The 24,488-nt window shown below is 34.0% G+C and overlaps 1 protein-coding gene across 3 annotated transcripts; it reads left to right on the forward strand.

The window, feature by feature from the left end:
* Positions 1 to 3,830: 3,830 nt before the first annotated feature.
* LOC132717774 (uncharacterized) lies at positions 3,831 to 23,196 on the forward strand. 3 transcript variants are annotated; one of them, XM_060701342.1, is made up of 12 exons: positions 3,833 to 4,021; positions 8,426 to 8,476; positions 10,112 to 10,336; positions 10,717 to 10,905; positions 14,057 to 14,245; positions 15,278 to 15,487; positions 16,653 to 16,985; positions 17,354 to 17,510; positions 17,559 to 17,572; positions 18,410 to 18,546; positions 19,270 to 19,423; positions 21,383 to 23,196. In XM_060701342.1, the coding sequence occupies exons 1-12, from the start codon at positions 3,913 to 3,915 to the stop codon at positions 21,658 to 21,660; spliced, it is 2,046 nt and encodes a 681-aa protein (XP_060557325.1). In that variant the 5' UTR covers positions 3,833 to 3,912; the 3' UTR covers positions 21,661 to 23,196. The 3 variants fall into 3 exon arrangements, with proteins under 3 accessions (XP_060557332.1, XP_060557325.1, XP_060557319.1); XM_060701336.1 differs by having other exon boundaries at positions 17,354 to 17,572; XM_060701349.1 differs by lacking the exon at positions 8,426 to 8,476 and having other exon boundaries at positions 3,831 to 4,021; positions 17,354 to 17,572.
* Positions 23,197 to 24,488: the final 1,292 nt, after the last annotated feature.

Here is a 24,488-nt window from a genome sequence, read left to right on the forward strand (position 1 = left end):
TTAATCGAATGAGTTTTACAAACAATTACGGTGTCCCGTTAAGGCCATCGCGACACACATATAACTCGAAATAGCGAAAATGGTGGAAACACAAAATAATGAAACCACGATGGTGAAAACTCAATATAATGTCGTAGAAAACCTTTGTACGTTCGACCTTTCAACATTTTTGTTTATTTCGAGTTTTCATCATCGGACTTTCTGCTTTCCATCATGGAATTTTCTACTTTTGAGCCGCGTCACGACAAAACCAACATAGTGGGTTTGCGACCAGCATGGATCCAGACCAGCCTGCGCATCCGCGCAGTCTGATCAGGATCCATGCTGTTCGCTTACCAACTCTATTACAAGTAGAGAATCTGATAGCGAACAGCATGGATCCTGATCAGACTGCCGGATGCGCAGGCTGGTCTGGATCCATGCTGGTCGCAAACGCACTATATGTTGGTTTTGTCGTGACGCGGCTCTTTTATCGTCGTGGATGAAAACTCTCAACCACGATGATGAAAAGTCACGAGTACAATGGTGAAAAAACAAAATTATATCAAGTTATCACAATCGTGATTTCGTTATTCGAGTTATGAAATGAATATAATAAGGAAAAGGCCGTAAAGTCGCGATAGATTTTAATTTAAGCAAGTATTCAAGTTTCATTTTAAATTTTACCTTTTAAAATGTTTGGGTAATAAGCCACATTAAAGCTTTTGCGCCGAAAAAAACCCAAAAAACAACAGTGACGAATGGATCATAATAGCTCGACGTTTATTGTTGTTGTTTTTTTTTCTTTTTCGAAAAGGTCGAGCACTTAAGAAAGATGCTACATGTATTATGATACATAGAGTCTCCTAATTAAAGCCAGTGTGCATAGTTTATTGCTTTAAAATATTTACGTAATAATCTAATATAAGATCGTACATAGTTCTGCACACTGAAAAAAAAAAGTTATACACATACAGAATCAAACAACATTTAAACAAAACAAAACAAAAACAAATCGTTTACACGAAAGTTAGACAAACGTATATTAAGAATTGTAAATTTTGACCGATACGGAATTTAAAAGTAAACAAATAATACTTCCCAGAATGAAACTCAATATCACATGACTGATTGTATGTTATTCATCTTGTTAACTTAGAGAGTGTTGGCTTATTATACAATTCATGTTTGATAAGAAACCCGGATGCTACTAGGAATTTACATGTATCATTAACACGTTTTAAACTTTTTCGGTAAAAGGACCTAATTGGTATACTTCCTGTCCACGATATTTGCTACTTTAGTTTCGTCCGATCATTAATTCACATTCTCCAAGGCATTAGACATATTGTTGTTTAAATACATGTGTGCTTTTATAGTAATGGATTTTTATCAGTATTTATTGTAAACATGTGCTTAATGTTATTACTGATGAACTCTGACCAACTTGACATGCATTTATGTCATTGCTACGAATGTTTGTGTTTATGTTTCACTATAAATAAACATGTATTAAATTGTAAATAATGTCTTTCTGTTCATTTATAATTTGTAGTTGTAAGTGATTAACTGTCATTTGAACAACGGTTAAATATTGCAGTAATGCCGTTATCAACAATAACAAACCTACTACTTTGGACATTCAATCAGGCATATGTACATGTATATACATTTGTACGAATGTAAATGTAATGACAGCAGATCCACTTTACTCGAATTCCGTTTCTCTCGAAGTAAAATGCCCAGTCCCTTGAAATTCGAGTAACCAAGAGCCAATTGTATTTCTTGTATTCCGTGCACTTGGTTTCACAGGAAAGTATGGCACCAGATGTAGCCCTTGATTTCTAAACAGTGAAAAGTGTTATATTAAAAACAATTCAATATAAATTACTGCCTCGACTTTATACTTGAAATAATTTCTTTAAGTTATCCGATTTATAGGCCTTCGAGCTCCTAAATCGAATGAATTTCACAAACAATTACGGTGGCCCGTTAAGGCCATCGCGACACACATATAACTCAAATAGTGCAAACACGGAATGACGATGGTGAAAAGTCGAAATAACGATACCACGACGGTGAAAACTCAATATAACTTTGTCTTTTCACCCTCGTACGTTCGGCTTTTTTTTACGACATAGTTTCATTATTTCGACTTTTCACCAGCGTAATTTCGTGTTTTCGTTGTTTCGAGTTATGGGTGTATTGCGATGGCTCTAATGGGACATCGTAAACATAAATTATGCTAGAAGTCATAATTATTTCTACCATAACAGAAAAATAACAAGATTTCGCGATATTTGTTAGGGCAAAAAGCAAGGTTGACCGACCGACCGACCGACCGGCCGACCGACCGACTGACTGACTGCTAGAGATCAGAATTAATTCTACAATAACAGCAAAATAACAACATTTTGCGATATTTGATAGAGCAAAAAGCAAGGTTGACTGACGGACTGACTGACTGACTGACTGAATGAATGAATGAATGAATGACTGTCTGTCTGTCTGACTGACTGACTGACAGACTGCGTGGTTGTAGAGAGGTTAGCTGAGGGATGTGTCCGTAAAGAGGTTAGCTGAATGGTGTGTATATTGAGAGGTTAGCTGACAGGCGTGGTTGTAGAGAGGTTAGCTAAATGGTGTGTCCGTAAAGAGGTTAGCTGAAAGGTGTGGATGTTGAGAGGTAAGCTGACAGGCGTGGTTGTAGAGAGGTAAGCTGAAAGGTTTGGCCGTAGAGAGGTTAGCTGAGAGGCGTGGTCGTAGAAAGGTTGGCTGAGGGGTGTCGCCGTAGAGCTGAGGGATGTGGCTGTAGAGAGGTTAGCTGACAGGCGTGGCTGTAAAGAGGTTAGCTGACAGGCATGGCTGTAGAGGGGTTAGCTGAGAGGCCTGGTTGTAGAGAGATTAGCTGAGAGGTGTGGTCGTAGAGTGGTTAGCTAAGATGTATGGCTGTAGAAGTTTAACTGAGAGGTGTAGATGTAGAGAGTTAAGCTGAAAGGTGTGGATGTTGAGAGGTTAGCTGAGAGTTGTGGCTGTAGAAAGGTTAGCTTTATTGTAAAGTCTTAGTTTGGAGGAAATTGAAATTACTTTTGCTAAGAGGTTATGATTCTACAGAGGGTCGCTCTGTCTAGGTTGCACTGTACTTCAACCGAGGCAGCGGTTCACTTAGTTCATGGCAAAGTGATGTTTCTATTTAACTAACCGCTGGTGTAACATGATAATCCCGAAAGTTCTTCTTCTAACAATAAAGGCATTTTAGAAAAATACCAAGAAACAATAAAACTTCAAAGTACCACAACAAAACAATAAAGTTAACGAAATGAAATGCCTACAAAAAAATTACAGGGGCAATCAACATGAACAAAGAAACTCATTCTTAGTTTACAGGCACATTGAGCCTCTGAAATGAATAAAAAAGAATTTACGCAGCAGAGGCAAATTTGTGTTTTATAATTTTGTAGAAATGAATTTATATCATGTAAGTACAGAAGAAAACAGCGCGGAGTATATCTCGTGAAGGAAATAACGCGGAATGTAAAATAATTTGTGACTAATGTAACAAAGTGGTATTTTGACCTCCGCAAAAGTTTACTTAATCACTATAACTTACTTAATCACTATAACTGTTTTAATTGCCTTAATGCAAAAGAAGATTAAGATAAACCTAATTTAATGACTAATGAAAAAAAAACAACATTTGTCTATATAGTTTGTAACAAAACACCAAAAATATAAAACTTTTGATAAATAGCAATACGAGCAATATTGGCTGCATGGGCCTTTAATTTACCTTTGACCCAATTAGTAACACAAAATCCGATGTAGAGAAAAAAAAATGAGGAGAGAAGTACGAAGAGGATGCCCTCTGTTACTTCCGGTATCTATTACTCATAAACACTTCATCACGGACATTTATAACATTTATCAGATAGTATGATACATTTGCAACAAACGTTGCTCATTATGTTAAAAATGTTTTGGTTTAAAGGAGCATTAAGCTGTGTAATTCTTCTGCTTGGATTATCTTGCTATGGCGCCGCAAGTAAGTTCGGGTTCTTATTCATTTTTTTCATTTAAGTTATTAATGAAGGCTATTGACATATAACTCTGCAAAAACGCTTTGCTTTAAATACGGGCTTGATGCTTACATTAAAATTACATTGTATACGCTTTTTCGTCAACTTGGACCCTTAATCAACATCGTTCACGTTATTAATACTACTTTGAAACTTTTAAAGTAAGCAATATTTATGTCATCACTTCCTTCAACATTAAAAACATTATTCAGCTCTGAAACAATTTATTCAGAACAGGTATTTGATTGTTATCATTTTACAAAATAAAAATGTGTATGCAATATATGAAACGCCATTTTGAAGTTTGAAGCATTATTCTGCTGAAGTTTCAAGAAATAAAGAATTTTTCTAAGTAAAGGTATTTGACTAGTCAGAAACCAGCACAGAATGTTTATTTGCCAATGAAAATCCTGATATTCGTGACGGAACTCGGAAAAAATATATCCTCAAGACCAGATAAAGTCACTTTTATTATGTATGGGTAAGAGTTCGTATTAAGACGACCGTAAGGAGTCTTATCGAACTCTTACCCATATAACTGCAAATCGGCTCTTACAACTCGATATCAGATAAAAATATACACACCGTATTACCGGCGGCAGTGATGGCAGATCACTGCAGTGATGGCAGATATCTGAAAATTACCGATCGATACAGGTAGGTTATAAATTTGGTTGGTTTAATTATATTACACAAATACAGCCCATTTCATTGCTATAAAACTATTGTCCATTGAATGGAGATACTGTAAGGTAATTTTGGACTCGTTTTTTCCTGTTTTAAGACTATTTTGAGCAGATTAAACGTGACAGCCTCGAAAAAATCCGTGAAAATGTCTGTTTTCTGTTCAAAATATCTCAAGTTTTAAGTAAATGGCAGGATTTCCTGTTATCAATATAGACGTTCATCCATTGGGGTCACGCAAGCCAAATATCTACCCCGTGAGTCTTTTCTTGAAAGTTTTACAGACGCTCAATCTTGTTTGGTCGAAGAAAAAATGCTGCCGTTGTAGGCAGATACATATTATAAATGCTGCCGTCGATGGCAGAAATACCATGAAAGTGGCTAACATTCTGACAGAAAATCAAGTTCAATCTTTTATCAATTCCTCTTTTCTTTGCGTCCTTTTAGTCGGAATTGACACGTTAAACTATCATTTCTAATATTTTCTCAAGATAGAAAAGTTATTAATGCGGTATGTGCATCGAAAAAAGCTTTTTAGCAACATGCAGTTACAATACAAAAAGTGATGATTTAGTACGACAAAATTACACTATAAATAGAGAAATGAACATGAAAAACTTCATTTTTCTATATTCATGCATGTGTGCTTGATCTGTTGTGTCTGTCAGTTACATGCATACAATACTATATGTATCTTAAGTTTAGCAGCGCACTCCCTTTTTAAGACATAACGCCAATTGCATATTACAGCAAGTAACTTCTGTAAGTGGATATTCATTTGCTAGCATATGACATTATTTTCTCGAGGTAATAATGTTCATCGCTTTATGACAAATAAAGGCTGAAATTTACTTAATCGGCGCAGATTATAAGTTATTAAATTGATGTAATAAGGGGAGACTATTAACCTCGCAACTGACATCAGTGTATCATAAAACAATGTATGTTAATGTAAAATGGAAAGATAATATTATTGACAGTTCAAATATTTTCCTATATTATCAAGTTCTTGAAAAACACGACAACGTGGATTCATTTCTTTAAATTTTCATGTTTGTAATAGCGTTTTAGTTTGCCTTTGAATTACATTTACTATGCTAAACTATTAACAACAGTTCTAACATCACGTGCTCTCATTTAACTATATATTTTTTCATTCATTAATTATAGTTGTAACCATGACAACTTATAAAGATGAACCTTTCGATGATTAAGACGAAGCAATGGCTCCATTAGATGGCTCGTTTCTTGATGTATCTTTTATAGTGAGATATTTGACTGTGACATTTGTGGCAGAGGTTGCAAGACCAAAGTCTTACTGAAAAGACATCTAAGAAAACATTCCAGCGAGGAAACATTTGAATGCACAAGATGTACACAGTATTGGAGCCATTGCCTCGTCTGAATCATCGAAAGGTTCATCTTTATAAGTTGTCATGGTTACAACTAAAATGAATGAAAAAATATATAGTTAAATGGGAGCACGTGATGTTAGAACTGTTGTTAATAGTTTAGCATAGTAAATGTGTAATTCAAAGGCAAACTACAACGCTATTACAAACATGAAAATTTAAAGAAATGAATCCACGTTGTCGTGTTTTTCAAGAACTTGATAATATAGGAAAATATTTGAAATGTCAATAATATTATCTTTCCATTTTACATTAACATACATTGTTTTATGATACACTGATGCCAGTTGCGAGGTTAATAGTCTCCCCTTATTAAATTAATTTAATAACTTATAATCTGCGCCGATTAAGTAAATTTCAGCCTTTATTTGGCATAAAGCGATGAACATTATTACCTCGAGAAAATAATGTCATATGCTAGCAAATGAAAATCCACTTACAGAAGTTACTTGCTGTAATATGCAATTGGCGTTATGTCTTAAAAAGGGAGTGCGCTGCTAAACTTAAGATACATATAGTATTGTGTGCATGTAACTGACAGACACAACAGATCAAGCACACATGCATGAATATAGAAAAATGAAGTTTTTCATGTTCATTTCTCTATTTATAGTGTAATTTTGTCTTACTAAATCATCACTTTTTGTATTGTAACTGCATGTTGCTAAAAAGCTTTTTTCGATGCACATACTGCATTAATAACTTTTCTATCTTGAGAAAATATTAGAAATGATAGTTTAACGTGTCAATTCCGACTAAAGGGACACAAAGAAAAGAGGAATTGATAAAAGATTGAACTTGATTTTCTGTCAGAATGTTAGCCACTTTCATGGTATTTCTGCCATCGACGGCAGCATTTATAATATGTATCTGCCTACAACGGCAGCATTTTTTCTTCGACCGGACAAGATTGAGCGTCTGTAAAACTTTCAAGAAAAGACTCACGGGGTAGATGTTTGGCTTGCGTGACCCCAATTGATGAACGTCTATATTGATAACAGGAAATCCTGCCATTTACTTAAAACTTGAGATATTTTGAACAGAAAACAGACATTTTCACGGATTTTTCCGAGGCTGTCACTTTTAACCTGCTCAAAATAGTCTTAAAACAGGAAAAAACGAGTCCAAAATTACCTTACAGTATCTCCATTCAATGGACAATAGTTTTATAGCAATGAAATGGGCCGTATTTGTGTAATATAATTAAACCAACCAAATTAATAACCTTCATGTATCGATCGGTAATTCTCAGATATCTGCCATCACTGCAGTGATCTGCCATCACTGCCGCCGGTAATACGGTGTGATATAGAAAGTGTCACCTCTTTAATTAAGCATAACATAACATAGATAATACATGGGAGCTCAGCTCGCAGAGACAAATGAGTACACAGTAATTTTTTGATATCCTTTTAACTCTAAGAAAAATGTCAATTATTAATTGCTGACTGTTTATATTTTCTAGAAAAAGTAAGCAAAACATTATTTTGTTTCATATGACAGGAATGAATTGCATTAACAATCCTAGGTATTGTTGAAAACCCATTGTTTTACATGCCAGATTAAGTAATTAGACCCCATCATTTTTTGTACGTGACTGCTGGGGAAAAATAATGTTATGCTTAATTAAAGAGGTGACACTTTCTATATTTTTATCTGATATCGAGTTGTAAGAGCCGATTTGCAGTTATATGGGTAAGAGTTCGATAAGACTCCCTACGGTCGTCTTAATACGAACTCTTACCCATACATAAACTTTTATCTACAATCATTACATAAGGTTACACTTCAGCTGTTAATTTTTTTTATTAGCGTCTATAGCGTAGAGGAAATATTTGTTTTTCTTATACACAGAGGATATTCAAGTTTCTTCTATAAATACAGGATTTATTTTCAGCGAGTGGTATGAAAATAAATATTTCACGAGTGACAATAGCCACGAGTAAAATATGATAATTTTCATACCACAAGATTAAAATAAATCCTGTGTTTATAGAAAAAAAATTAAATTTTCTGTTTGATATCATATATTTATCTTTTTATCCTTATGAATAGGAAGAAATCCCTTTTAAATGTGTGTGTTTTGGCAGATTTAAGAAGAAAGTAGTCCGGCAAGAAATCAGTGAAAATACGGAAAATATGTTTCACTGCAGTGAAAAATAAATTTTTACAGTGAAAATACGGAAAATAAAAATACGTATTTTATTTCATCAATATTTGTCAATATTTTATTTATAAGTATATAATAAATGTGTTTATTTATTGTTCGTTTAGCATCATCCTCCGATATGACATCATCTACACCGGCGCCTTCTGGACTGAAAGGTTATTATGATCTATGTATTTCAATCTTATATATTACTTTCATTTACTTTGCCTCTACGTATACTGTGTAGTCTGATGATGCCTAAAAGTGTAGTTCATTATAATTTTTGTATGTAATTTGTTGATGTTAATAAGGCATTTCCCAGTTTTCCCAGTACTCCGATAAAAATAAAGCACAATTGAATCGGGCATTTTTTCTTACAGTTCTTTAATGAAAAAATTTAGAAAAAATTTCGCAAAACAACAATTGTTCTTCAAAAGTAAGTGTAAGGCCATTTTTTTAACATTGAAAACTCGAGTTTGGGCAATTCCAATGAATTTTCAGCATTTTTTGTTAAAGAAAAAATAAAAAATGCCACAAAACAACAAGTGTTCTTCATAAGTATGTGTAAGGCCATGTTTTAACATGGCAAAACTCGAGTTTGGGAAATTCCAATATTTTTCAGCATTTACTGTTAACCCATTATTTCATATAGATGTCTTTTCCCACCTTTCCAGCCTACCCCCCCCCCCCCTTTTGAGGTCCTATTAATACCACAAACACTTATTTTCGTTTGAGAAAAGTTGTTTAGAAAGTGATAGCTCTTTCAACGCCAACCCCTATCAAATAGATACATCTAGGGGTGCCAAAGGGGATGTGCCCCCTTCGGCAAGGGGGTTTAAGGAGGGTGGGGGGCAGCAAACCATCTCATTTCCATGAAAATTATAGACTTGTTACAGGCTAAATATGACCTCAGGTCGATCTTAGGTAACGTGTAACCAACGCTGCAAAGCTTTTGACTATATCTCAATCCATGGAGAATAGCAGCACTTTGAAATCAGTTGTTATGGAAAAAAATAACGCAAAATAGTGACATTTAGCAATTTTAAGATGTCTCCTTGTTGCCATGGTAACAGGAAATTTAAGATTTAGTATGCCGTTACAAAGACTAGTCAACATGCGTGCAAAGCTTGAACAGTATTGATGCCTTTTTATATAGTTTCATAGATCATGTTAGATGAAAGCTGCACTGTACGTGCAGTAATGTATCGCTGTTGTATTTTACTTCCATACAAAACACAAATTCACTATAATTATGCCAATTGCCAACACAGCAAAAGAAGCAAAAGATAGTTCATGTATGTATATGGAAAATAAGTATATATTTGGAACTGTAACAAGATACCAATAATAAAGAGTTTTAGTTATTTGAAAAAAAAGGAAAATGATAGCATTAATAAGGCATAATGGGCCTTGAATATATAAATTTATCTTTGCGCGACCTATAATAAGAAGGCTTCGGACAAGTTTTTGTTTTATTCATTGAGATGGGAAATTATCAGAGTATCAAATAAGTGAATTGTTGTATAGAGATCAGAACCAAAGCGGAATGTGTGTAATGTCCATTCTTCATTTTATTTAAACCGATTATTGATTCAGGAATTTATATCATATGTAAACTTTTTGTTTTCTGTTTATGTCATATTCGGGTGAAATTCACTGTTCTGAACTTACGTCGCGTCCAAAAACCCAGACAACAACCTTATTTATCAAATAATGATAATATGATACTGATAAATTGTTGAATACATAAATATTGGCTTGTTTACTCAGATTTTAGATTTCAAATTACAACTCTATTTTACTCTTTATAGTTCAGGGGAGTTGCAAATTACCGACAAAGGCGCGGTTTAGACGGACTATTTACCGTCCATATTCAAGAACACGTACTGGTAACTATGATGCAGGATCAGTAATCGACCACGGAACTGTCATAAGTGCTATCTGTAAAAGTGACGTCATTGGCGATATCATTACTAAAAGGACGATATCTTGGTGTCTGAATGGAAGATGGTGGCCACGATTACCACCCTGTATAAGTATGCATGTTTCACAAAAATGGCTTTCCGCCAAATTCTAACTTTAATAATCGGGTTCTTCACATTATAAAAACGAAATATTAAAAAAATAAGTTCTACAAGAAAAAAATACAGCACTACCACTTGGACCGTCCTTTGCATTTCTGTTCTAGAAATAGGCTAGATCAGAGAAAGTCACGTGGTAGAGATTTTTTTTTCTAAAATGTCGATTTCACGTAAGTCACGTGATATAGAACACTGTGGAAAGAAGGCCGGCGCATTACAATTTTTTCAGACATGTAGACAATATTTTATCGATTTCTAAGGGAACTGCTTACTTTTTTTATATTTTAATTGGTGTTGATTCAAACAAATGATTTCCATAATCATCAATATTTCAGTAAAGAGACGGTGTCGTGCACCTCCTTTGGTAGAGAATGCAACGCCCTCTGAAACAATTTCCCCGTACCAAACTTTTCCACACAAGACAAGCGTCACATTCACGTGTAACGCAGGCAAAATGGCTACCGGAAATGGAACAATAGTATGCGACAATGGACGGTGGTCTCGCACGAATCTCAACTGTAAAGGTAATTTAACAGTTCAGACTTTGGCATTTTAAAATGTACATGGTTCCGAAATATTTGTGGTCTGGTTAGTTGACCGTTATTTTTAAATGGCATTCAAATACCGACAGACATATTTGGATTGAAATTCAAGTATATTGTCCTAAAAGAAAGCGAGATCACGGGGGAGGAAGTGTTACACGAAGGATGGAGTTCTTATGATAACTTGTTTGGAGTTCTTATGATAACTGTCACGGAGTTCCTGGAAAACGTTACGGATTTCTGTGGAAAACTTTTCTATATACATGGAGAACTCACTTAAAAAATGGTTATTTTTAACTTTAAATGGGAAGTTTGAGGTGCTAAATTAAACTTTGATAATTAAGCTTGCATAATATTGTATTATGTTTCAGAAAAAAATCTTTTAGTCCATATTTCGCCGCCGTTTAAAAAAATCTGGTAGTTTTGAGAAAAATTTTCAAATTACTTGCTAATTCTTACATATTGACCTTTTCATTTGTGATCTTCTTCGTTGCTATACATAATCACCTAATTATAGTGGAGATTTGCAAACATAAAGCCCGGGCTAATACATGTATACCCGATTTTTCAAATGTTACGGAGTTCTTGTGATAACTCAAAATATGTCCTGGAGTTCTTATGATAACTTTTGTTAATGCCAGTGTGTTTCTTGTGCTTAATTACGACGCGTTTAAAAGCGTATTTTATTAGTAAATAAGTGTGTAAATCATTATTAAGCATAGTACGCTTATCATTTGCACAAAAATTTGGTTATATAACGATGGTTTTGATCCTAATTAAATTTGTGCGAAATCATATTGGCATTATAAAACCCAACGAATGCACTAAATGCTTCTGTGTATACTGTCCGTCAACAAGAGTTTTATATCATAAGTTTCCGCAAATGCAACATTGAGGCCATGTGGCAAAATTAAAACACGATCATTCAATATATCTGGAGAAGACATGAAACTGCTTTGGTGTACAGTCTACATAGGATAAACATGTGCTAAGCTATCTTCAGGAACGACCGCCTCCGTGGTCGAGGGGTTTAGTCGATGACTTCTAATCCAGTTACCTCTCTGGCGTGGGTTCGATCCCGGGAGATGTTTTGGTAGTTTAGCACGGAGGAAGGTAGTCTAGTACTGGTGTAACTCTCCAGGAACGATGGTTAGGAAACTACCCGCCCATATGACTGAAATACTGTTGGGAAAAGGCGTAAAATGAAACAAACAAACAAACAAAAATCTTCAGGAAAACCTGAATCAGCGGTCACCTGTATTCAGCAGTAACATGGCTTAAACCGCCAAGGAAAAATTGTTTAAAACTTACACTTTTTTTCTCAGTTACATGTTTTAAGTAACCGTCTTTCTAAAGCAGACAATAAGTAGTTGGGCTTCCCTCAAGAAGCGGCTAAGTAAATTGTATCATTATATACCATGTATCGTATATAACCGGGATATCCTTCACACCCATGCACCCGAAATGTATGATCTTTTTATGCATAAAAAATCAACCGATTACTACCGATTTCTTCGACAGATTTGGGCACGTGCCCAACGGGTTCGAGCGAAAGAAGTTCGACAATATATTTTTGTAATCAATTACAGCAAAAGTTGTTACAAAATTTCCACTAGGACTCCAACTTTGATAAGAAAAGTGTATGCAGTAATTTTCCGAAATATGGAAATTGCTTTTCGTCACGTGATGCTACATTGGATTTAATAGAGAAAGGAACAAGGTCGATAAACGGCATGAACCTTACGGTGACTCACATGTCTTATTGAAGACTTACTTGCTATCGTCATATCATTGTCATAGAACTTTATACGTTTCTATGACAAAAACTGATACCTTTTAGAAATTGAAATACCCGTTGAATACATAAAGACGACACCCACCTCATTAAATTTAGATAAAAGGTAGTGCATACTACCTCCTATTTTGCACATGCATACCGATAGCATAAATTACTTAATGTTCTCTAAAACTGCCAGGAATAATGTATATATGACGAAATCATGCTTGAGTATTAAATTCAAAGCGTATTTTTATCCTGTAAGTAAACGCTCTACATCAAGTATGTTTACAGTCATTCCAATAAAATAATAAAAAAAAAACACACACACTCACACACACAAAAAGACCAAAACAAACACAAAAAACACAAGAAACGGAGGTAAGAAAAATATAAAAAAGAACTCCAGGACATATTTTGAATTATCGCAAGAACTCCGTAACATTTGAAAAATCGGGTATAAATTTATTAGCCTGGGCTTTATGTTTGCAACTCTCCATAATAATTAGGTAATTAAGTTTAGCAACGAAGAAGATCACAAATGAAAAGGTCAATATGTACGAATTAGCAAGTAATTTGGTAATTTTTCTCAAAACTACCAGCTTTTTTTAAACGGTGGCGAAATATGGACTAAAAGATGTTTTCTGAAACATTATACAATATGTAGGGCAAGCTTAATTATCAAAGTTTAATTTAGCACCTCAAACTCCCCATTTAAAGTTAAAAATAACCATTTTTTAAGTGAGTTCTCAAAGTATATAGAAAAGTTTTCCACAGAAATCCGTAACGTTTTCCAGGAACTCCGTGACAGTTATCATAAGAACTCCAAACAAGTTATCATAAGAACTCCATCCTTCGTGTAACACTTCCTCCCCCGTGGAGATATGGAGTTCAAATCCACATTTACATGTGAAGGAGTCCTTAGGGTTTGAAATGAAAGAAAAAATGGCTGAAAACTTTCTATTTTGTAAGTGCATGTATTATTGGGTTGTTAGTCATCCTTGTATATATAAAAATCAGTCAGCCGGCTTATCACATAAGGGGGCATAAGTTTTGTAACCCAGTGGTCGCTAGTCCGATCTTCGGTGAAGGTTGAACGTTTACTTGACAATTGATCTCGGGCATGGAGTCTTTTTGGTCACTTATCTCTCACCGCTGATTGGTTTATCCTGGGAAGCCGGTAAGGTAGGTGAGAGGCACGCCGACAGCCGAGATACGGCCAAACTTGTGTTGAAATCGGCGTGAAAGACAAACAAACAAATAAATAAAAAACTCGTGACGGATGCAGATATATTGTACCTGTACAATGCACTTATATTTATGTAATAACATGTTAGAAATGGCGCATTCTTTCAGACGATCCGGACATGGTGCAAGCTGAGAAATGTTTAAATACTAGTGTCATGAATGGTAGGATTTCTGCAAAAAGTGTGGCGGATGGTATCTATGACGTCACGTGCAATGACGGTTATCGTGTGGTGACGAAAAAAATGTACAAATGTAAAGGAGGAATATGGTCGGAAGGGATGCCAAGATGTGTACGCGGTAAATATATAATTACAGGTCTTTATCATTTACATTTCTATTTGTTTGGGTCGTCAGACCAAACAAATAATGGTTACGAAATTTCCAACCCTGATATGCTTATTTGCAAAATCCGAAAGTAGTCAATCACGAAGTCCTCGAAGCGGTAACTTCCCTTTATAAATACACTTACGCCGAAAAGTTAAGGGGAGATCACTGCGTAAAGATTGTCAAATGACAGGTGCATTAATTTTCAAACCTCTGACGGAAGGAAAAATAGTTCCCGATTGATGGAAGATTTCTAATATTGTGTAATTCTTTAACATTTCCTTAAATTACCGGTAAAAGATTAAAAAAAAAATTGTTACGCGGATGAATATCATTTCAATCAATGAAAATTGCTCGGATATTTCCTTAAATCTTCGGATTATTTTGATCGTTTAAATGATCATTTGTTATTTAAACTGTCTGAAAAATAAAGTAAGGATGTTTACTCTAGGACAGGGACATGATTATTTACATCAGTGTTAAACAACAGGTTTACCGTGAACAAAATATCTCGAAATTAATAATGATTACAAACCCTAATTTAAAATAATATGGTTTGCTTGAAGTCTGACATCTTATAATCCCCATGGTCCAGGGGTTACACGCTCGCCTCAGAAGCTTGGGTTCTAATCCTAGATAAGGCAAACTTTTTTAAAAAAGTATTTAAGCCAAATAAACATTGAATTGAATATCAGTGTTGCAATTAGCCTTATGGCCAATTTACAACAGTTATAACACTGGAAACAGCATACTATAAAAACAAATTGGTTTATAATCTCACAACCTTCACCTGTCTGACATTCTGAAACCCAAACAAATTTAGCATTTTTTGTGCTTTGATTTTCGTTTGTGACAAATGTGATTAACAAGCTTAAATTATTAATGCTCCAAGACCAAACATATAACGAATTGTGTTTGTCCAGAAATAAAAGAACAATAAATTTTGTTTATATTTTTTTTAAAAAATAAGTTTACGAATAACGTCTCTCTTTTATTCTTTTTTAGCTGCAGCTATGTGCAGAGTAAATAGTCACGCCAAAAGATGGTCACATTTCAGATTTGCATCAAATGGAAGCGTTGTGAAACAAATATCAATCAGACATTCGACTGAACTAGTACAAATGTGCAAAAAACAACCTACAATTCGAAGGAAAGTGAAATGTTTAAATGGTCGCTGGGTACCGACTCTCATGACGTGCAATTCTAACAACACAGGTCAGTGAAATTGAAAACGAGGTTGTAATCACAGTCACTTGGGGTGTGGAGCTCAAAACGTTTTATATTCCAAATAAAATGTATATTTGTCAATCCCAGCACATGTAATCCGCGTTAAATTGACTGCCCGGACTTGACAACCGATGAATTGCTTAAGATTTCAAATTATATCATTTATTGCTAATGTATCCTACAAAACAACTTTATCTTAAGTAGTTAAAGTTTTTAGCAAATGGGATGATACGATGCGCGCGCATGGTCAAAGTTTTGATAGCGCGAATACTTTAATGATCGATATTTTGAATATAAACAAGTCATGCAAGAAAGTTGAAACCCAGAGAAAGCATCTTTATCAGAACAGCGCATGTGTGAAAAGTATTGTGACAGGCGTATTTAACATGTTATTAAACATCATACATATACATTTAGACACAGACGTTTGGGGTTAGATTATGCCCCACAACGTGACACTCTATCAAAATATTTTAATATTGAAACACGAATTGGACATCTACGGTGGCACAAAGGTGACATGTGTGTTTTTTTTATTTATCTAGTGACCACGAGATACTATGTCGTGGCCACGAGGTACTAAGTCGTGTCCACGAGATAGCTAAGTCGTAGCCACGAGGTTCTATATGTCGTGGCCAAGAGTTATTAAGCCGTGGCCACGAGATAGCTAAGTCGTGGCCACGATATACTAACTCGTGGCCACGAGATACTATAGTATATCTCGTGGCCACGACTTAGTATCTCGTGGCCACGACATAGTATCTCGTGGCCACGACTTAGCTATCTCGTGGCTACGAGATAAATAAAAACACACACATGTCACCTTTATGCCACCGTAGACATCTGTTTAAACGGTAAAACTGGTTTTCAAACATATTTTACGTATATGAAAAATTACCGTTTACCATAAGACTTGATAGTAAACGCAATTTTTAATATCCGAAAAAAATGAGCCCAAGCGTCTGTGCATTTAATTAGATCTAAGAAACAGCTGGTGTTGATTTAATTCGTAATCATGGTGATAAACATAAAAAAGCAACTAAAAAGTAATTTACTTTAAATTAAAGTTTTCAACTCGGTAAGTCAAATGACGTCAAGCGCTCCTTTTTCTCGATCTGAGTTAGTATCATAATGCAAATTTTCTTAATTGCAGGCCGTTTACATCATAGAGCCAGAACAAATCGAAATCACTTACTAAATAGAGGTTTAAAAACTGCAGATCGAATACGTAAAAGACGATCATCAAGTACATGTATAATACCGAAATTGAAAGGTGGACCGTCTAATTTCACTACTTCCGGTGGTAGTACTTCCGGTGGTAGTACCAGTCTTCAAGTCAATGCACCCGTACCACATGGACATGAAGTTCTCAGGGAGTGCGTGGACGGAGGTTTTATGCTACTGCCAGGTGTTCTATTTACCACGACATTCACATCAAAATGTCACAATGGAAACTGGACGCCGGAATTTCCTCGTTGCTTGAGAGGTTATATTTTTATTTTCTTTTAAAAATTTAAACAAACTGGTAATGATAAGAATAATATTAACACATCTTCAATCTGAACTCTTTGCCAATTACCAATGATCATCTCGGAAACGATACGTGATGTTCACAGACTTGCATTATGAGTAAGAAAATAAAATTGTAATCCGGGAACATTACGGTTGAAAAGTACATCTGAAAAATCAAAATACCGTAGAAAGAGAATCGTAATCAACTTTAGAATAGCCCTTGACAAAATGAATAATATTATATCATTTGTACTTTCGCAGATTAAGTGATTATATTTGTTTGTCTTTTACGCCTAATCAAACTATGAAGTTTAAGAATAAAAACCTTTTTCTTATTCATAGATATAAAAGATACTGTTTTCTATGATGATATTATTGAAGAGACAACCAAACAAACAACTTTGCAAACAACGAACACGGAGCAAGCTACTTCTACATCAGACACCACAACAACAACTACGCCAGACACCACAACACCAACTACATCAGTTACCACAACACCAACTACATCAGTTACCACAACACCAACTACATCAGTTACCACAAAGACTCCAATACCAAGTAAGCTATGCATCTTAACTGACCTTTTACAACTAGTCGTATTCACAGTGTTTAAACGATCCTACTTCCGGCTATCTAGCTAAATTATATATAGGCACCTAAATGACCGGTAGGAGCAGGTGCTAGAAATTGCAAGACATTGGTCTAATCTTGCAAGACGTGGTGCAGTGATTTCGTCTACTGTGACATTTGCCATAGCAGTTTTTTAAAGTCGATATATCAAGTAAGTGTTATTTCATATCATCGCAAATAGTAGGAGGTCAAGATATGATGAATGTTAGTTCAACAATAAAAAGTTAGATTACGGCTTGCTATTCTCATACACGGCATGTGTATCAGCGCCGTAGCAGCACGGAGGAAAACCGAGCCAGTTGTGTTCTTTGTTGATTGTCTTTTATAAAAAAAAAAAAACAACCCCAAACAATGCAAGAATGAGCTGCACAGAATGCCCTCAATAAGTCGGAATAATTCTTGCAGACAGCTTCGTTGTTATTGTTGCATTATGTTATATTTATTGATGAAGGTGCGAAACACGACGTAATCGTGCTTGTGTTTACTTGTTGGTAATTAATGAGGAAAAAAGTTTAATTTTGTGCTATGAGTGACCATGTTTAACTGATATGTTATCTTTGTTCCCGTTAATAAATTGCAACGTATTTCTTTTTACATATAAGCAAAATTAGTTATTCATATTTGTGTGCGAACAATTATTCATAACCTGTGATTAAAATGTAGGTGGCCAATTAGCTATTTGTCTATGTAAATGTTCATAACCTCGGGGCCAGGTCTATACAGAGAATTATGATTTCTAACTTGTTTTTAATATTCAATTTACAGACGTTGAGTACCGTATACATCTACAGAAAAAAGGAGAACATTCGCATGTATTCCTGTTCATAAATGAACCCGATCAGGGCTTTTTTGTCGATCTTTTTGACAATGAAGTATCAATACAGGCAAGAAATGTTGGAACGGTAAGTGAGAACTATAATTTCATACCTCAGATAATATGATTTTATAATTGTATTCTTTAATAATTTAATTATAAATTATTCTTGAATGTGGAACCTTAAAACGTTGTGAAACCGCAAAACATAACAAAAAGCATGATTATGAGACCTAAAAATGTGAGTAATGCAAGAAATGTGAAACCTTATAACCTTGTGAAACATTAAAACGTCATACATACGTAAACGTGAAACTTTAATAAGTGATACGTAAACGACGAACCAACTATAATAGCAGTTGAATATTTTGTCCGGAACAGTTTCTTCTGTTTACGTACGCTATTCATGTATATCAAATTAGGTAGACTTTCAACGTTACTAATCTTTCAACAAATGACCATTAGGTTATGCAAACAACATGATTTTAATGTTTGACATTTCTTAAATGTTCATAGAATATAACTTTTTTCACTTCAAAAGTGATTTCTTAGTTTAATGATACTCATTTCATATGCATTAGTCAACTGTTACCACAGCCAACCTGCCTAAAGGGGGGGGGGGAGCGGAATAGCGGTGACTCCTGCGAGGACTATTACTGTTACATTTCCAAACTGTTAATCCAAGTGCCGCCGTGCGGGGCAGTCAGATAGCTTAAAGCACTGACCCGCCTTCTTTGCACTTTGATTTGCACATAACACAGAGGGGATAAGGTGCTTTGCTAAGACTTTCTTGTATTTTTCTCTTATTTAGATTAGCCGGACTCGTTTTGCAAGCACCGACGACTGGGAACATGCCTCCTTATCTCCGCCATCAGGTGTCAACTTTGTTTCTATATACATGCAGGCTACAGGATCGGATACTGATTCGGATAAATTCTACATAGAAAAATACGCTGGAGGACAAGGTATAATTTTCTTATTCTGTAAGGACGTCACTTACAACCATGTCAAAATATGTTCTCATTCTGAAAGCAACACCGATAACAAGTGTTTTTGTTGTATTTGTTGTTGATTTCTTTCTCTATCTGTATTCAGTAATCAGTAAGGTATTGGTTGTCAAATATCTTATCCCAAACTTAAGGTCCTTCACTTTTGCCTAAAAAGTTTGGTAGTAATTATGTGAATTGCAGTATTAAGCATATGCTTCGATTAGTACGTATTTCAATTTAAGACTGAATTTTGGGGTGGGATAGTTAAGGTTGGGTTGGGTTAGGTGGGGAACGGGCAAATGCCCAAATATCCACCTTTACAATTCATCTGGTCGGAACATTTCCAGTGATGCATTTTTAAAGTAGATGTAAATGCCCTGGAGGAGATGTTTTTGATTTATCACATGGCCACGAATTTGATTTTTTTTTTCTCTCGGATTTTGATACTTTATAAATCTTTAGGCTTATTTCAATGAATTATTATAATTTATAACTCTTTAGGCTTATTTCAATGAATTATTATATACTTTATAACTCTTTAGGTTTATTTTAATGAATTATTATACTTTATAACTCTTAAGGTTTATTTCAATGAATAATTATACTTTATAACTCTTTAGGCTTAGTTCAATGAATTATTATACTTTATAACTCTTAAGGCTTATTTCAATGAATAATTATACTTTATAACTCTTTAGGCTTATTTCAAAGCATTATTATACTTTATAACACTTTAGGATTATTTCAATGAATAATTATACTTTATAACTCTTTAGGCTTATTTCAATGAATTATTATATTTTATAACTCTTTAGGCTTATTTCAATGAATTTTTATACTTTATAAATATTTAGGCTTATTTCAATGCATTATTATACTTTATAACACTTTAGGATTATTTCAATGAATTATTATACTTTATAACTCTTAAGGCTTATTTCAATGAATTATTATACTTTATAACTCTATAGGCTTATTTCAATGAATTATTATACTTTATAACTCTTTAGGCTTATTTCAATGAATTTTTATACTTTATAAATATTTAGGCTTATTTCAATGCATTATTATACTTTATAACACTTTAGGATTATTTCAATGAATTATTATACTTTATAACTCTTTAGGCTTATTTCAATGAATTATTATATTTTATAACTCTTTAGGCTTATTTCAATGAATTTTTATACTTTATAAATATTTAGGCTTATTTCAATGCATTATTATACTTTATAACACTTTAGGATTATTTCAATGAATTATTATACTTTATAACTCTTAAGGCTTATTTCAATGAATTATTATACTTTATAACTCTTTAGGCTTATTTCAATGAATTATTATACTTTATAACTCTTAAGGCTTATTTCAATGAATTATTATACTTTATAACTCTTAAGGCTTATTTCAATGAATTATTATACTTTATAACTCTTTAGGCTTATTTCAATGCATTATTATCCTTTATAAGAATTTTTATACTTTATAACTCTTAGGGCTTATTTCAATGAATTATTATACTTTATAACTCTTAAGGCTTATTTCAATGAATTATTATACATTATAGCAACTTATTTCAGTTTATTATAATATTTTATAACTCTTAATAAAAACAAGCAAGAATATTTTGGAAAAAGCAACTGCAGAAAATATTTGCCATTGTAACATTAGCCGTCATTTTGTTACATACTATTTGTTTAAATGTAATGACCTTACGAAAGCTATATAGAGAATGATATTAATGGAAATAATATTTTACCTACTTAACTAAAGATAGTTGACATGATTATATATATCATTATATGATTATCTTTATAAAACTATTTCTTGTTTAGTGCCAACTCTTAAATGAATATTGTCATAAGACTCCATTTGAGACTCAGTAATTCTTATCATATCATAGTTCTGTCTTTATTTTTTTTGTATACATTTTAGAAACACGGAGTTCCCCATGTGCTATGTCCTTTAAGAGTTTCCCTGCACATGCGCCGGACTATGATAACATAAATTGGGAGGAGGACGAGTATAGAAATGAAAAGATGGATGAAATCAGCTGTAAAATAAAATGTATTGAATATGGCAAGTTTGTTTGCAAGACTTCTTATTACCACAAGAAGGTCGGTCTATGCACGGTATTTAATAGGACTATAGCAATAGTCGATGCGCATAACCAAGACTTGGTCATACTGAAAAGGGATGACGCTTGTAATTAAAAGTGGCAAATCTGGTGTCGTACTTTGGTCTATTGTTTAAATCAGTGAACAATAATAGCAAACTTGGTGCAACACTTTGGTTATCTTTCTTTTGTATAAAACAGTGTACATAATAGCAAATATGGTGCAGCATTTTGGTAATCTGTCTTTTGCATAAAAATTGTACAAATAGCAAATCTGTGCAACACTTTGATGTGTAAACCAGTGTATGATGATAGTAAATAAGATTCAGTGCTTCAGTCGTCTGTCTTTTGTATAAAACAGTGCACAAAGTAGCAAATTTTGTTTAGCACTTTGGTAATCTACCTTTTGTATATAGAACAATGAACAAAATAGCAAATTATTATGTGACGTAAGTGTCATCTTACTATTGTATAAAACAGTGAAAATAATAGCAAATTCGGTTCCGTGTTTCAGTCATTTGTCTATTGTTTAAAACAGTGTACAAATATCACAATTTGGTGCAGCACTTTGGTAATCTGTCTATTATATGAAACAGTATACAAATAGCAAATTTGGTGCAGCGCTATGGTTATCTATCTATTGCATAATAGTAAATTTGGTGCAACACTTTGGTAAATTGTCTATTGTATAAACTGACTATTGTATTGTTAAGTTGACCAGCCTTCATTTACTCAATATTGCTGTTCTTGAAATATTTTGGCTCATCTGGAGGCGTGCAACTCTAAGTTGATCAGCTTTCATTTGAGCCGCGTCATGACAAAACCAACATAATGGGTTTGCGACCAGCATGGATCCAAACCAGCCTGCGCATTCGCGCAGTCTGATCAGGATCCATGCTGTTCGCTTACCAACTCTATTACAAGTAGAGAAACTGATAGCGAACAGCATGGATCCTGATCAGACTGCGCGGATGCGCAGGCTGGTCTGGATCCATGCTGGTCGCAAACCCACTATGTTGGTTTTGTCATGACGCGGCTCAATTTTACAGTGACAATATTTACCATATTACCATACTTCATAAACGTAGAATAACATAAACACTAAACAAAGTATTCTTTTGACTTCCACACAAATAAATAATTTCTTATAAATAATCATAACTAAATTAATTGCTAAAAAGCAATAGAAGTAACGATTGTTCAGGTAATTAGCCAATGAATTTTTTTTTTTGAATTAAAGCTTATCAGAAATAAAAATAAAACATTTCTTCGACATAATGGACCTTTAAACATGGCAATAATGACTTTCCTAAATTGAACCCTCTTTATATATATATTTTTTGTTACGTCCCCATTATATACATACATTTTTTTTGCGGCAAAATTTGCTTCTTATACTGGATGCTGTATTCTATTGAATATATTATACTCTGAAGGTCTGTCTTCCATGAAGAGGTATACATGTATGTAGCAAAGATATGCAAGCCGTGGAATTTTTTCTTTATGTACAAACATTTTCCATACTATGTTCAAACATTTTACATAACAGTTATATTACATTGGTACTTGTGTAACATGTATGTATCGTTTGTAATACATAAAGAAATTAAACATAATTCCGTGCACGCATTAACTTGTATTGTGTATCATTTACTTCAAGTTGTTTGTGTATTTTCCACCTTAATCATGTTATATGTTTCTGACATATAATATTCTCCGCGTTTTGTGTATCTCTCATCTTTTCCGATTCAGCGGAAGGGGATTTATGACAGGAGTCCCGTCCCCTGAATGCCACCAAAGTGCTGTAGATTGTTTACGGGGCTTCATACATATTCAAAAGCATTTTTACAATTTAAGAAAGAATTAATTATATTTATACTGGACCGATTGGGCGTCAGACGTAAAGCCGTGCGTCCGTGGCCGAATAGTTAAGTTCGTTGACTTCAAACCACATGCTCTAACCGTTTTGGGTTCTAATCCCGACAGGCACTTTGGATTTTCATATTTGAGATATGAGGTAACCATACGTTGGTGATACTTCTCAAGTACCCCGTTAACGCCTGAAATAATGAGATTTTCCTCCACCAGTAAAGCTGGAAAGTTGCAATATGACCTATACTGTGTTGGTGCGACGTTATACCCTACAAAAATGTAGCACGTTACAAGCAAGAACTTCGCCGAAGCGGGACAATATACACTTGATGACAAGTTTAAAAAAAGACATCATAATAAAATATGTCTTAAATATAGATAGGAATTATATACTTTTTAGGACTAAGTGCTAGAGGTGTCAGGGACGTTGCACTGTTTAATTATCCCTCGTGTACAAACTCAATCAAACTATGCATGCAATTTTCATGTAATTTTGGTTGTAATAAATGCTTCCAAGGGATCATATTTTATCCAGATTTAAAAGAAACCTATGATTGCTTTTCTATCGGATGAAAAATAAAATTCAACTTTACCTGTTTTTTTTTTATATTTCATTCTTGCATGCCAAATAATTATGTACATAATCGATGCAAACCTTGAAAAGTAGTTTTGCAACTTACATTCAATAAATATTACATTTTATTTGGCGAATACGTTGGTACATTTTGAAAATTATTAAAACTGAAGATTTTTATTTAAACAATGCAATAAAATTCAACGAAGATATACCAAGAATGTAACTTTAAATCACTCTATTTTTAGCAACATCATTCAAACTTATGTATCAAAATATCTTAGCAGACGACAAACCCTCTATCTTTGTATTATTTCTTTATCAAATGTTTGTGTTTATACAATCAAATAACGTTTTTATCCATTTAATCACGCTAATCTAATGTCCCATCCTGTTTATCCAATGCTTTTTTAATATTTGTTTTTTTATCCAATGATTTGTCTGTTTTCTGAAGTTTTCATTCCTGTTTATCAAAAGTT

Source organism: Ruditapes philippinarum, unplaced genomic scaffold (assembly GCF_026571515.1).
Source record: "Ruditapes philippinarum isolate M1 unplaced genomic scaffold, ASM2657151v2 ctg3119_1_1_1_1, whole genome shotgun sequence".
Lineage (NCBI taxonomy): Eukaryota > Metazoa > Mollusca > Bivalvia > Venerida > Veneridae > Ruditapes > Ruditapes philippinarum.